The sequence below is a fragment of the Oncorhynchus keta genome, chromosome 18, assembly GCF_023373465.1.
Source record: "Oncorhynchus keta strain PuntledgeMale-10-30-2019 chromosome 18, Oket_V2, whole genome shotgun sequence".
NCBI lineage: Eukaryota > Metazoa > Chordata > Actinopteri > Salmoniformes > Salmonidae > Oncorhynchus > Oncorhynchus keta.
In genome coordinates this window covers 28,816,131-28,831,585 of record NC_068438.1, presented here as the reverse complement: position 1 = coordinate 28,831,585, position 15,455 = coordinate 28,816,131, and the positions used below count along the sequence as shown (strand labels likewise).

Below are 15,455 nucleotides of genomic sequence, written 5' to 3'. Positions count from 1 at the left end.
CTACCATGCCTTTAAGGTCTTCGAAAGCCAAGTCAACAAACAGATTACCGACCATTTCGAATCTCACTCTCTTCTCTGCTATGCAATCTGGTTTCAGAGCTGGTCATGGGTGCACCTCAGCCATGCTCAAGGTCCTAAACGATATCTTAACCGCCATCGATAAGAAACATTACTGTGCAGCCGTATTCATTGATCTGGCCAAGGCTTTCGACTCTGTCAATCACCACATCCTCATCAGCAGACTCGACAGCCTTGGTTTCTCAAATGATTGCCTCGCCTGGTTCAACCAACTACTTCTCTGATAGAGTTCAGTGTGTCAAATCGGAGGGTCTGCTGTCCGGACCTCTGGCAGTCTCTATGGGGGTGCCACAGGGTTCAATTCTTGGACCGACTCTCTTCTCTGTATACATCAATGAGGTCGCTCTTGCTGCTGGTGAGTCTCTGATCCACCTCTTCGCAGACGACACCATTCTGTATACTTCTGGCCCTTCTTTGGACACTGTGTTAACAACCCTCCAGGCAAGCTTCAATGCCTACAACTCTCCTTCCGTGGCCTCCAATTGCTCTTAAATACAAGTAAAACTAAATGCATGCTCTTCAACCGATCGCTACCTGCACCTACCCGCCTGTCCAACATCACTACTCTGTACGGCTCTGGCTTAGAATATGTGGACAACTACAAATACTTAGGTGTCTGGTTAGACTGTAAACTCTCCTTCCAGACCCATATCAAACATCTCCAATCCAAAGTTAAATGTAGAATTGGCTTCCTATTTCGCAACAAAGCATCCTCCACTCATGCTGCCAAACATACCCTTGTAAAACTGACCATCCTACCAATCCTCGACTTTGGCGATGTAATTTACAAAATAGCCTCCAATACCCTACTCAACAAATTGGATGCAGTCTATCACAGTGCAATCCGTTTTGTCACCAAAGCCCCATATACTACCCACCATTGCGACCTGTACGCTCTCGTTGGCTGGCCCTCGCTTCATACTCGTCGCCAAACCCACTGGCTCCATGTCATCTACAAGAACCTGCTAGGTAAAGTACCCCCTTATCTCAGCTCGCTGGTCACCATAGCATCTCCCACCTGTAGCACACGCTCCAGCAGGTATATCTCTCGTCACCCCCAAAACCAATTCTTTCTTTGGCCGCCTCTCCATCCAGTTCTCTGCTGCCAATGACTGGATGAACTACAAAAATCTCTGAAACTGGAAACACTTATCTCCCTCACTAGCTTTAAGCACCAACTGTCAGAGCAGCTCACAGATTACTGCACCTGTACATAGCCCACCTATAATTTAGCCCAAACAACTACCTCTTTCCCAACTGTATTTCATTTATTTATTTTGCTCCTTTGCACCCCATTATTTTTATTTCTACTTTGCACATTCTTCCATTGCAAAACTACCATTCTAGTGTTTTACTTTCTATATTGTATTTACTTTGCCACCATGGCCTTTTTTGCCTTTACCTCCCTTCTCACCTCATTTGCTCACATTGTATATAGACTTGTTTATACTGTATTATTGACTATATGTTTGTTTTACTCCATGTGTAACTCTGTGTCGTATCTGTCAAACTGCTTTGCTTTATCTTGGCCAGGTCGCAATTGTAAATGAGAACTTGTTCTCAACTTGCCTACCTGGTTAAATAAAGGTGAAAAAAAGGTCAAAACTACTCTGCCGAGCTCAAGTTACCAGCTATGTATGGTTCCAACACTTACATTTATTGAGTTATTGAAAAGTATCCTACAAACATTGTTCGAATGTGAAAGTGATCAGGTTTTCTGAAACAGGTGTGTTTGTATTGAAGAACCCTGAGATTGTGGACAGTAGGACTTGTGTGAACAGGTGTGAACAGCCTGAAGATAATGATGTTTTCTTTTCTCTGTCTTTCGAAACTCAGGAACAGTTTGAATGTTTTTTTTAAAATTGTAATTTAAACAATGGTATGGATGATTAAGCTGGATCTTTCTCTCTGAATCAGGAGTGCACTTTCATTTTCCAAAAGCCCAATCTGAGCAACCTTTGCTATAAACCCTGTCTTTCCCATTGTTGTTTCAAAAGTGGAAAATTATAAATTTGATAATCACACATAATGGGCATTTCACAGCCAAGACCTTTTGATCCTTCCCATCAAGGCCATGGTGGCCAGTTTAACCTTCACCCGGTCCCTCTCTTCAGGAGTCCTCTTGGAGGTGCACTCCACAGTAGAGTCGGTCTCAAAGGAGATGGCTGGGACGTGAGTGAGCAGGTGGCCCCCAGCCTTCTCCTGGGCCATGGGCGTGGGAGTCTGCAGGACCAGCCCGTGCGTCGCTTGTTGATGTCGAAGGTAAAAGCTAAGAGGATACACACAAACATTGACCATATAATGTAATGTTGTTACATGTAACTAACTAGCTTGACTTGCCACCGTGTGAAACATGTATGCTACCATATGTTACTAAAAAGAGCTGACAATATTATAAAATGTAATCCAGGAGTTTGTTTGAATTCTGGTTCTCTCACAACACAAGTCACTCAGAAAAGCATCTGTAGGCAGAAGCATGCTACATGTACATTTGGCATTTGAAAAAACTACAGCTGTGCTATGCTACCGAATGCAAAATGTATCTGTATCATAAAAGTATTGTGCAATATTCCCTTTTTTTGCCACACACACACACAAACATACTCTCTCTCACTAGGGACAAATGTTTTGGCAACTTGTCCAGAGAGGTTTGAGCTTAAGAAGTGGATCTGTAGCAAAAGTAGACCTTTACTTCCATCTATAGGTCAATGGTCAGACTAGAATTCAGTAAAATGTAAACATGGGCGATCCACAGAAAATGGAAATGTGTGTGTTTCTGTTTGAGAAGTTAAACCAGTTAATTCCCTTATAACTGAGTGTCCTGCATCATTTATTGTTTTATTGGTTGTAAATTAAATACGGTTAATTTTACAGTACATGTATTTTACACTGAATCATTGATATCTGGTTGAATGTTGGTTGGGGACATATCTGAAGTACTATGTGTGTGTGTTCAATGAATCACACTGCATGTTCTATACATTATTCAGGACAACATTACTTTGTTTAGCCTACACCGTGACTATGACTGCATAATAAACTAAACTAAATATACTATGTATTTTCTAATCAAATGTGTTAACAGGGCAACACAAAAGAAGACAAAGGCCATCAATTCAATGCAAATATTACTGTATTAAAGGAAATTGTTGTATTAAGCTTGCTTTGAAAACTGTTTGAATGGCTTGGATAGGCCTATGGAGATGGTGGAAAACATCCTGATTAGAAGGGGACGTTTGCGAGGCTTCTCCTGTTGAGAGGTGGAGGGAAGACCCTCTGGGAGTCCAGGATGTGCCACTATGTTGGGCGACAGAAGAGAGAGAGTTGACATGCACTTTCATTTAGAAATGATGTTATATTGTATTCTTAGTTTCAACTCATTATTACTTTCACAAATAAATGAGAACCAGAATCTTGAGATTTGGAAACTATAAATAATTTTACATAAGAGATTACTATCGATAATATATAATGTACTGTATATAGGGTTTCATATTTTTGCAATAGCAGCTTTGTACACCAATATCTCAAACAGTAAATGTCCTGCTGTATGGACTTACACATGATATCTTCAGCAGTAGTCTGGTCTTGAGATACAGAATGGCAGGAATTCTTCTTGGAATCCTTCTTGTTTCCCATCATGAATGGCTAAAACAAAAACATGTCAAAACAACTGTCACAGCAGAACAATCTCACGGTAATAACGATCACATCTTACACACCAGCAAAACAAGATTTATAAATGGTTTTGGAATTAATGGATGGTTTTACATTTTCTCTAAATAACATTGTTTACTCACATTGACACAATTGTTAACTTAAATAAGTGTGATTGTTTTGACATTCTCAGCCTTCGTTACAGTCGTCCATTTTTGTTCAAAATATTGAGTCATTGAAACATCTCGAATGGGTGGAGGCAGCAAACAATGTACCCGGTCAGATGTGATTTCCAACCTGATAGCAATATTTTTTGGACTACCAAGAAATGTATTGGTAATTTATATTAAATCCTTCAAAGAACTGCTTCCATCTATTCTGCCAACAAATCGTAAATCATGGACTTTTGAGTTAAATATAACCTATTTTTAACAGCTCTTATAAAGTTGGTTTTGGAACATAAATTGGGATTTTGATATTTTTGACTGATATGATTGCACTTTAAAGCGCGACAGAAAAAAGGGGTTAAAAATGACATTGAATTTCACCAGCCAGAAAACTACAGCGAATACATGGAGATATGACTCCCAGAGCAAAGCAGAAAAATGTCTCACAGGTGATCAGCCAGACACAGTGTTTTACAGAGCAATAAATTATAACCATAGTCCACAAGACAGACACCAACATGCATGTACACAAGACAGACAATCCTCACTTCACCTCGGCCTTTAGATTCAAATATTTGGTGCAAGTGCAATAAACCAATTTCAAATAGGCCCTATACAGTATATGGCCCAAATACAACAGACATAAAACCACCGCAATCACTAAGCAAGATGACTGTGTCATTGTAAATAAGAATTTGTTCTAAACCGGCTTGCCTAGTTAAATAAAAAGATGAACAAATGTAAAGAAAGAAATAAAAACACACACAATACTTTACTACGTAACATTCCACTGTATATGCACTGCAGCAACACAGAAAGAAGTGCACCATAGAAAACTGTCCCCCTGGTGATGTGTTTATGTCAACTGCAGCCAAATTCAGCCTCTAGAAACATTCAGAGAAACACTGTTCCACCCATTCCAATCCCAAAACCATCTGGAGGAGAGAAAGAGAGGAACGCACGCGTCAAACTCATTTCACGGAGGGCCGAGTGTGTTGGTTTTCACTCCTCCCTTGTACTTGATTGACTAATTAAGATCAGTAATTAGTAAAGAACTACCCTCACCTGGTTGTCTAGGTCTTAACTGAAAGGAAAAACCAAAAAGCCGCAGACACCAGGCCCTCCAGAGAATAGGTTTGACACCCCTGCTGTAACTGAATGCACTGGTTTCTTGGAGTTAATAGAAAATGGAAGCAAGTAAGTTGGTGCTACTATTTGTAGAATGTCTTTATTTTTTAATAAAAAGGCAAAGTTATTTTTGCTTTTGAAAATAAAAGGGGCTGAGGAAAAAGTTCTGAACTTACTGCTTCTTTGTTTAACTTTCTGTCTTTGACTGTGGCTTTAGTCAGTAGAGAGTGGCAAGTAGACAACAGAACAGAGATGAGCACAAACAGGTCATAGCACCTGCAGGCACAGCCCAACTACTGACCAGCATTGTGTGCGCGTGCTGATGTTTTTTTAACAGGCAGATTTTCGCACAATGGTAGTAGTATAGGATTGTATCGAGCGAAGGGAGATCGATATGCGTCAGTTTCATGTTCTGTGCTATTTTGGTGTTGTGTCCAACAAAATAACATTAGTGGTTCCAAAGCACCCCGCGTTCATCTCATTGAGATAACGAAACATTTGATGTGTTGCTTTAAGTCAGTATAGAGAGAAAGTCAGTTTTTGTGGAAGCAGAGGGCAGCGGTCTCGGCTCATCAGACATGCAGATGGAAACAGGCGAGTGGAGTGTGTGTCCATACAGAGGTGTTCTTTCATGGAAAAGTTAGGCTTAATGGAAACGGAGGTGTGTGTGTAAGCAGTTTATTGACAGTATCCCTACTTTGTTGCTGTAGTCAGTTAATTCATCTGCATATGTTCCCCCTTTTCCAACCACCACCATTGAAGGGACAGTCCTTAATCTGTTCTGTCACAGTACATGAAGAGCGAACACGCAGAAGAGGGCAGAGGACGTATAGCAGCAACGTTAGTGGAAAGTCAGAGAAAAGTAAGAAGGTTGTGCCTGTGTGTATTAGAGAGAGTGAGAGATGTGACCTAGTGCCGTCTCCTCACCACGCGCTCTCACCACTGGTGTCCCCCAGGGCTCTGTTCTAGGCCCTCTCCTATTCTCGCTATACACCAAGTCACTTGGCTCTGTCATAACCTCACATGGTCTCTCCTATCATTGCTATGCAGACGACACACAATTAATCTTCTCCTTTCCCCCTTCTGATGACCAGGTGGCGAATCGCATCTCTGCATGTCTGGCAGACATATCAGTGTGGATGACGGATCACCACCTCAAGCTGAACCTCGGCAAGACGGAGCTGCTCTTCCTCCCGGGGAAGGACTGCCCGTTCCATGATCTCGCCATCACGGTTGACAACTCCATTGTGTCCTCCTCCCAGAGCGCTAAGAACCTTGGCGTGATCCTGGACAACACCCTGTCGTTCTCAACTAACATCAAGGCGGTGGCCCGTTCCTGTAGGTTCATGCTCTACAACATCCGCAGAGTACGACCCTGCCTCACACAGGAAGCGGCGCAGGTCCTAATCCAGGCACTTGTCATCTCCCGTCTGGATTACTGTAACTCGCTGTTGGCTGGGCTCCCTGCCTGTGCCATTAAACCCCTACAACTCATCCAGAACGCCGCAGCCCGTCTGGTGTTCAACCTTCCCAAGTTCTCTCACGTCACCCCGCTCCTCCGCTCTCTCCACTGGCTTCCAGTTGAAGCTCGCATCCGCTACAAGACCATGGTGCTTGCCTACGGAGCTGTGAGGGGAACGGCACCTCAGTACCTCCAGGCTCTGATCAGGCCCTACACCCAAACAAGGGCACTGCGTTCATCCACCTCTGGCCTGCTCGCCTCCCTACCACTGAGGAAGTACAGTTCCCGCTCAGCCCAGTCAAAACTGTTCGCTGCTCTGGCCCCCCAATGGTGGAACAAATTCCCTCACGACGCCAGGACAGCGGAGTCAATCACCACCTTCCGGAGACACCTGAAACCCCACCTCTTTAAGGAATACCTAGGATAGGATAAAGTAATCCTTCTCACCCCCCCTCCCCCACCCCAAAAGATTTAGATGCACTATTGTAAAGTGGCTGTTCCACTGGATGTCATAAGGTGAATGCACCAATTTGTAAGTCGCTCTCGATAAGAGCGTCTGCTAAATGACTTAAATGTAAATGTAATTAGCACAGTATGGAAGAAAGCCAGTGGCTTGTGAGAGTGTAGGCGACAGTAACACACTCCACCCACCCAGAGAGCAGCATTAGGCCAGAGGTGCGGAATGAACCTACTTGGTAGAGACAGTGACACACACTGCGTAGCTGTGGCGGGAACTCGCTGGAGGAGTTGATAATGGCCAGGAATTTTATTTTTTAAATTTTATTTCACCTTTATTTAACCAGGTAGGCTAGTTGAGAACAGGTTCTCATTTGCAACTGCGACCTGGCCAAGATAAAGCATAGCAGTGTGAACAGACAACAGAGTTACACATGGAGTAAACAATTAACAAGTCAGTAACACAGAGAAAAAAGGGGAGTCTATATACAATGTGTGCAAAAGGCATGAGGAGGTAGGCGAATAATTACAATATTTCAGATTAACACTGGAGTGATAAATGATCAGATGGTCATGTACAGGTAAAGATATTGGTGTGCAAAAGAGCAGAAAAGTAAATAAATAAAAACTGTGGGGATGAGGTAGGTGAAAATGGGTGTGCTATTTACCAATAGATTATGTACAGCTGCAGCGATCGGTTAGCTGCTCAGCTAGCTGATGTTTGAAGTTGGTGTAGGAGATAAAAGTCTCCAACTTCAGCGATTTTCGCAATTTGTTGCAGTCACAGGCAGCAGACTACTGGAACGAAAGGCGGCCAAATGAGGTGTTGGCTTTAGGGATGATCAATGAGATACACCTGCTGGAGCGCGTGCTATGGATGGGTGTTGCCATCGTGACCAGTGAGCTGAGATAAGGCGGAGCTTTGCCTAGCATGGCCTTGTAGATGACCTGGAGCCAGTGGGTCTGGCGACGAATATGTAGCGAGGGCCAGCCGACTAGAGCATACAAGTCGCAGTGGTGGGTAGTATAAGGTGCTTTACTGACAAAACGGATGGCACTGTGATAAACTGCATCCAGTTTGCTGAGAAGAGTGTTGGAAGCAATTTTGTAGATGACGTCGCCGAAGTCGAGGATCGGTAGGATAGTCAGTTTTACTAGGGTAAGCTTGGCAGCGTGAGTGAAGGAGGCTTTGTTGCGGAATAGAAAGCAGATTCTTGATTTGATTTTCGATTGGAGATGTTTGATATGGGTCTGGAAGGAGAGTTTGCAGTCTAGCCAGACACCTAGGTACTTATAGGTGTCCACATATTCAAGGTCGGAACCATCCAGTGTGGTGATGCTAGTCGGGCATGCGGGTGCAGGCAGCGATCGGTTGAAAAGCATGCATTTGGTTTTACTAGCGTTTAAGAGCAGTTGGAGGCCACGGAAGGAGTGTTGTATGGCATTGAAGCTCGATTGGAGGTTAGATAGCACAGTGTCCAATGACGGGCCGAAAGTGTATACAATGGTGTCGTCTGCGTAGAGGTGGATCAGGGAATCGCCCGCAGCAAGAGCAACATCATTGATATATACAGAGATAAGAGTCGGCCCGAGAATTGAACCCTGTGGCACCCCCATAGAGACTGCCAGAGGACCGGACAACATGCCCTCCGATTTGACACACTGAACTCTGTCTGCAAAGTAATTGGTGAACCAGGCAAGGCAGTCATCCGAAAACCGAGGCTACTAAGTCTGCCGATAAGAATATGGTGATTGACAGAGTCGAAAGCCTTGGCAAGGTCGATGAAGACGGCTGCACAGTACTGTCTTTTATCGATGGCGGTTATGATGTCGTTTAGTACCTTGAGTGTGGCTGAGGTGCACCCGTGACCGGCTCGGAAACCAGATTGCATAGCGGAGAAGGTACGGTGGGATTCGAGATGGTCAGTGACCCGTTTGTTGACTTGGCTTTCGAAGACCTTAGGCAGGGCAGGATGGATATAGGTCTGTAACAGTTTGGGTCCAGGGTGTCTCCCCCTTTGAAGAGGGGGATGACTGCGGCAGCTTTCCAATCCTTGGGGATCTCAGACGATATGAAAGAGAGGTTGAACAGGCTGGTAATAGGGGTTGCGACAATGGCGGCGGATAGTTTCAGAAATAGAGGGTCCAGATTGTCAAGCCCAGCTGATTTATACGGGTCCAGGTTTTGCAGCTCTTTCAGAACATCTGCTATCTGGATTTGGGTAAAGGAGAACCTGGAGAGGCTTGGGCGAGGAGCTGCGGGGGGGCCGGAGCTGTTGGCCGAGGTAGGAGTAGCCAGGCGGAAGGCATGGCCAGCCGTTGAGAAATGCTTGAAGTTTTCGATAATCATGGATTTGTCGGTGGTGACCGTGTTCCCTAGCCTCAGTGCAGTGGGCAGCTGGGAGGAGGTGCTCTTGTTCTCCATGGACTTCACAGTGTCCCAGAACTTTTTGGAGTTGGAGCTACAGGATGCAAACTTCTGCCTGAAGAAGCTGGCCTTTCCTGACTGACTGCGTGTATTGGTTCCTGACTTCCCTGAACAGTTGCATATCGCGGGGACTGTTCGATGCCATTGCAGTCCGCCACAGGATGTTTTTGTGCTGGTCGAGGGCAGTCAGGTCTGGAGTGAACCAAGGGCTGTATCTGTTCTTAGTTCTGCATTTTTTGAACGGAGCATGCTTATCTAAAATGGTGAGGAAGTTACTCTTAAAGAATGACCAGGCATCCTCAACTGACGGGATGAGGTCAATGTCCTTCCAGGATACCCGGGCCAGGTCGATTAGAAAGGCCTGCTCACAGAAGTGTTTTAGGGAGCGTTTGACAGTGATGAGGGGTGGTCGTTTGACTGCGGCACCGTAGCGGATACAGGCAATGAGGCAGTGGTCGCTGAGATCCTGGTTGAAGACAGCGGAGGTGTATTTGGAGGGCCAGTTGGTCAGGATGACGTCTATGAGGGTGCCCTTGCCTACAGAGTTAGGGTTGTACCTGGTGGGTTCCTTGATGATTTGTGTGAGATTGAGGGCATCTAGCTTAGATTGTAGGACTGCCGGGGTGTTAAGCATATCCCAGTTTAGGTCACCTAACAGAACAAACTCTGAAGCTAGATGGGGGGCAATCAATTCACAAATGGTGTCCAGGGCACAGCTGGGAGCTGAGGGGGGTCGGTAGCAGGCAGCAACAGTGAGAGACTTATTTCTGGAGAGAGTAATTTTCAGAATTAGTAGTTTGAACTGTTTGGGTATGGACCTGGAAAGTATGACATTACTTTGCAGGCTCTCTGCAGTAGACTGCAACTCCTCCCCCTTTAGCAGTTCTATCTTGACGGAAGATGTTATAGTTGGGTATGGAAATCTCTGAATTTTTGGTGGCCTTCCTGAGCCAGGATTCAGACACGGCAAGGACATCAGGGTTAGCAGAGTGTGCTAAAGCAGTGAGTAAAACAAACTTAGGGAGGAGGCTTCTGATGTTGACATGCATGAAACCAAGGCTTTTTCGATCACAGAAGTCAACAAATGAGGGTGCCTGGGGACATGCAGGGCCTGGGTTTACCTCCACGTCACCCGCGGAACAGAGAAGGAGTAGTATGAGGGTGCGGCTAAGGGCTATCAAAACTGGTCGCCTAGAGCGTTGGGGACAGAGAAAAAGAGGAGCAGGTTTCTGGGCATGGTAGAATATATTCAGGGCATAATGCGCAGACAGGGGTATGGTGGGGTGCGGGTATGGCGGAGGTAAGCCCAGGCACTGGGTGATGATGAGAGAGGTTTTATCTCTGGACATGCTGGTTGTAATGGGTGAGGTCACCGCATATGTGGGAGGTGGGACAAAGGAGGTATCAGGGGTATGAGGAGTGGGACTAGGGGCTCCATAGTGAACTAAAACAATGATAACTAACCTGAGCAACAGTATACAAGGCATATTGACATTTGAGAGAGACATACAGCGAGGCATACAGTAATCACAGGTGTTGAATTGGGAAAGCTAGCTAAAACAGTGGGTGAGACAACAGCTAATCAGCTAGCATAACAACAGCAGGTAAAATGGCATTGACTAGGCAACGGGCCCGACAGATAAAACAAACAAGCAGAATGGAGTACCGTGATTAATGGACAGGAAGAACCGGTCTGTAATCTGAAGAAGGTTCCACTGGTTCTCGTCAAGGTTCTCTGCATGTTCTAGTCTACAAAGAGGGGGGTGGAGAGGACAAAAAGAGACAGAGAGAGAGAGGAAGGGGAAAGTCCGACAACTGTCATTCACGATTGAAATAAAGTCAATCATTGTGGTAAGAGATTTTAACAAAGTGTTAAGTACCTCAATGGACCGTAAAGGTAATCGCTCTACAAACTATCATCACCGTGCCCTTAAGGAAATCACAAATATTATGGACACATTAGAAATAGTGGCTATTTGGAGACTAAAAAACCCTGACCTAGTGAGATATACATGGAGGAGAGTTCATCAAGCTAGTCGTCTTGACTACTTTGTATCTTTCTCTCGTGCATAAAACGTTTTAAATAGGAGACGGAATGCGATCGGATCATCTAATTGGCGTTCACATAACTCTTATAGATTTTCCACGTAGACGGGATATTGGAAATTTAATCAAAGTTTACTGGAGGACAACTATTTAACTGAGACAAAATAATTTATAACTGAATTTTCAGCAAATCCCCTTATTGTTTCAGATACCTTTAAAATGTACCTTCTGAGGTCATTCAATTCATTATTCATCAATAATGAAAAAGAAGTTTCTGGCTAGAGACAAGACTAACAAGGGAAATCAATGAACTAACAGTACAGTTTTTTTTTTTTTTTTTGCAGAAACTCGTTACTGAAGACGGGAGTCATCTATGATTCTCAGAATAATATTTCAAAAGAGGAAGCTAATTATTTTAGGCAGACGTTCTCTTTTCCGTCTCATCTTCTCCCACTGAATGAAGATTACGGTAAGGAATTCTTTACAAATAATATAAAAAATTGAAAATTAACAAATCAGATCAGTCCAAAGGCCAAATTACAGAGGAATAACTTTGAGGCTTTTAAATCCTTTCAGTCTGGAAAAACCCCAGGGCTTGATAGCATACCGGTAGAGGTATGTCAAACCGTTTTTGAGATACTAAAAGCGCCATTGTTTTAACTACTCCTATAGAAATGGTAGTCTGTTAGGTACTCAGCAGGAAGGTCTGATTTCTATATTATTAAAACAAGTCCCAGATGGCAAATATAAAGACCCAGTATACCTAAAAAACTGGAGGCCCCTTGCACTTAAATGTTGTAATGCAAACATACTAGCGAAATGCAATTAAATTGAGACAATTCTCCTATAAAATGGGTAAAAGAAATGTATAGCAACCCCAGGTGTAAAATAGTAAATAACGGCTACTTCTCAGACTTTTGAATTGTCAAGAGGAGTTAAACAAGGGAGTCCACTGTCAACATATCTATTCGTTATGGCCATCGAAATGCTAGCTATTAAAATCAGATCCAATAACAACAGAGGATTAGAAATCCAAGGCTTAAAACAAAGGCTTAAAACAAAGGTGTCCATGTATGGCGATGACTCAAGTTTTATATCAAGTCCGCAAGCTAGATCCCTGCAATGTCTCATTGAAGATCTAGATAACTTTTCTGGACTAAAACCTAACTATGATAAATGTACATTATTACGTATTGGATCTTTAAAAATACAACTCTTACATTACCCTGCAGTTTACCTATAAAATGGTCCGACAGTGAAGTAGACATACTTCGTATTCGTATCACAAAAGATATAAATTAGCTCTCCGCAATGAATTTCTATAGAAAAAAAATAGACAAGATCCTGCAACCATGGAGAGGTAAATAACTGTCTATTTATGAAGAAAAAAACTGTTCAACTCCTTCGACATATCTCAGTTTACTCACTTACGGCGCTGCCTACTCCTGACGATTTGTTTTTTAAATCATGAGCAATTTTTTGGGGTGTTATATCTGGGACACTAACTAGACAAAAAAAAGTGCCTATCTACAGTGGGGCAAAAAGTATTTAGTCAGCCACCAATTGTGCAAGTTCTCCAACTTAAATTACAGCCCCCCCATCATTTTATCATGGGTACACTTCAACTATGACAGACAAAACTAGAGAAAAAAAATCCTGAAAATCACATTGTAGGTTTTTTAATGAATTTATTTGCAAATTATGGTGGAAAATAAGTATTTGGTCACCTACAAACAAGCAAGGTTTCTGGCTCTCACAGACCTGTAACTTCTTCTTTAAGAGGCTCCTCTGTCCTCCACTCGTTACCTGTAATGGCACCTGTTTGAACTTGTTATAAGTATAAAAGACACCTGTCCACAACCTCAAACAGTCACACTCCAAACTCCACTATGGCCAAGACCAAAGAGCTGTCAAAGGACACCAGAAACAAAATTGTAGACCTGCACGAGGCTGGGAAGACTGAATCTGCAATAGGTAAGCAGATTGGTTTGAAGAAATCAACTGTGGGAGCAATTATTAGGAAATGGAAGACATACAAGACCACTGATAATCTCCCTCAATCTGGGGCTCCACGCAAGATCTCACCCCGTGGGGTCAAAATGATCACAAAAATCCCAGAACCACACAGGGGGGCCTAGTGAATGACCTGCAGAGAGCTGGGACCATCAGTAACACACTACGCCGCCAGCAACTCAAATCCTGCAGTGCCAGACGTGTCCCCCTGCTTAAGCCAGTACATGTCCAGGCCCATCTAAAGTTTGCTAGAGAGCATTTGGATGATCCAGAAGAAGATTGGGAGAATGTCATATGGTCAGATGAAACCAAAATAGAACTTTTTGGTAAAAACTCAACTCGTCGTGTTTGGAGGAGAAAGAATACAGAGTTGCATCCAAAGCACACCATACCTACTGTGAAGCATGGCGGTGGAAACATCATGCTTTGGGGCTGTTTTTCTGCAAAGGGACCAGGACGACTGATCCGTGTAAAGGAAAGAATGAATGGGTCCATGGATCGTGAGATTTTGAGTGAAAACCTCCATCAGCAAGGGCATTGAAGATGAAACGTGGCTGGGTCTTTCAGCATGACAATGATCCCAAACACACCGCCCGGTCAACGAAGGAGTGGCTTCGTAAGAAGCATTTTAAGGTCCTGGAGTGGCCGAGCCAGTCTCCAGATCTCAACCCCATAGAAAATCTTTGGAGGGAGTTGAAAGTCTGTGTTGCCCAGCAACAGCCCCAAAACATCACTGCTCTAGAGGAGATCTGCATGGAGGAATACTAGTTGAGTGTATGTAAACTTCTGACCCACTGGGAATGTGAATAAATAAATAAAAGCTGAAATAAATCACTCTAGTATTATTCTGACATTTCACATTCTTAAAATAAAGTGGTGATCCTAACCTAAGTCAGGGAACTTTTACTCGGATTAAATGTCAGGAATTGTGAAAAACTGAGTTTAAATGTATTTGGCTAAGGTGTATGTAAACTTCTGAATTATATTGTATAAAAGCACTCAACTTTCTTTTTTCTCTTTAGTTCATTCTCTTGGTTGTTGGTGCTTTGGGGGTTTCTTGGGGGTGGGGAATGGAATTAATTGTATTTTTGTTTTTCTTGGGGGGGAGGGGGTCTGTGGGAAGGGTATCAAATGGTTGAGGGACAGCTATTGGGGAACCTTGGGGGGGTTGGGCTTCACATTTTTTGGCCTGGTGGGAGATCTGTCAACGTGCCCTGGAGGGATTTGACCATGGAGGCATCTGTGTGTCGCTCTGAAAGTATATTGTATGTTTCAGATATTCAATTTAAAAAAATACTTTAAAAAAAGTCAGGATTGCCTAGGTAACTTCCATTTAAAAAGGTTACCCCCCAAAATTGCTCAAATCGACATGCTATCCTTTACCACCACACCAGGCTCCCACAGTCTAACTGGTGGAATGCTTCCGGTTAATGTTCCGACCTGGTTGTGTCCACCTCAAAGCTGATGTTGTGCCACTGTTAAGTAGAGGCTCCAGGAGCTTCTGTAGGTACGCCGCCCCGTAAACCTAACACAAAGAATTTCAACATTAAAATGCCTTTAAAATTGCAGGCTTGGTGCGAGTGCTTATACCATTTAAAATTGTCTGTATGGGAGAGAAATGTGGTTTTACCTTGAAACAGAAGGTCATGATTTTACTGGCCAGACTGTTGCCTCTGAAGAGAGTCTGCATGGAGTCAGCCAGCTCTACCTCCTTGGAGAACATATTCCACAGCAGCTGATACAGCAGGTGGCGAGAGTCAAACAGTGTCACCAACACACCGGCCAGCTCGTCCTGAAGAAGACACAGGAGGACACACTATGTTTCAACAACTACTGCCTCAAATTCTCATACTTGCACAGGGGTGGCAAACCCTTTTCCTGGAAAGCGACAGGACATGCAGGCGTTTGCTCCAGCCTTGCACTAACATGTCTGGATCTTAGTCAGAACCTCCATGAAGGTGGCCCGTGTCTGCAGGTCCTTATGGTAGCCCAAACCTGGAGAAGGGTGGATGGTGGGGGG

At 43.8% G+C, this 15,455-nt stretch overlaps 1 protein-coding gene across 5 annotated transcripts in view; it reads right to left on the bottom strand.

The window, feature by feature from the left end:
* The window catches only part of LOC127908709 (serine-rich adhesin for platelets-like), a 46,056-nt gene that overhangs the window by 11,679 nt on the left and 18,922 nt on the right, over positions 1–15,455 (bottom strand). Inside the window, exons 1-4 of one of the 5 annotated variants that reach the window (XR_008068122.1) lie at positions 11,257–14,869; positions 11,043–11,125; positions 3,639–3,726; positions 3,316–3,375 (exon numbers count right to left, since the gene is read on the bottom strand). Coding sequence is in view for 3 of the 5 variants with exons in the window: in XM_052467829.1 (XP_052323789.1) it covers positions 3,233–3,375; positions 3,639–3,726 (231 nt within the window). In the remaining 2 variants the exon portion in view is untranslated. Of the gene's footprint in view, positions 1–3,193; positions 3,376–3,638; positions 3,727–11,042; positions 11,126–11,256; positions 14,870–15,455 lie in introns of those variants that run through there. The other 4 variants (XR_008068123.1, XM_052467829.1, XM_052467828.1 and 1 more) reach the window with 4 other exon arrangements.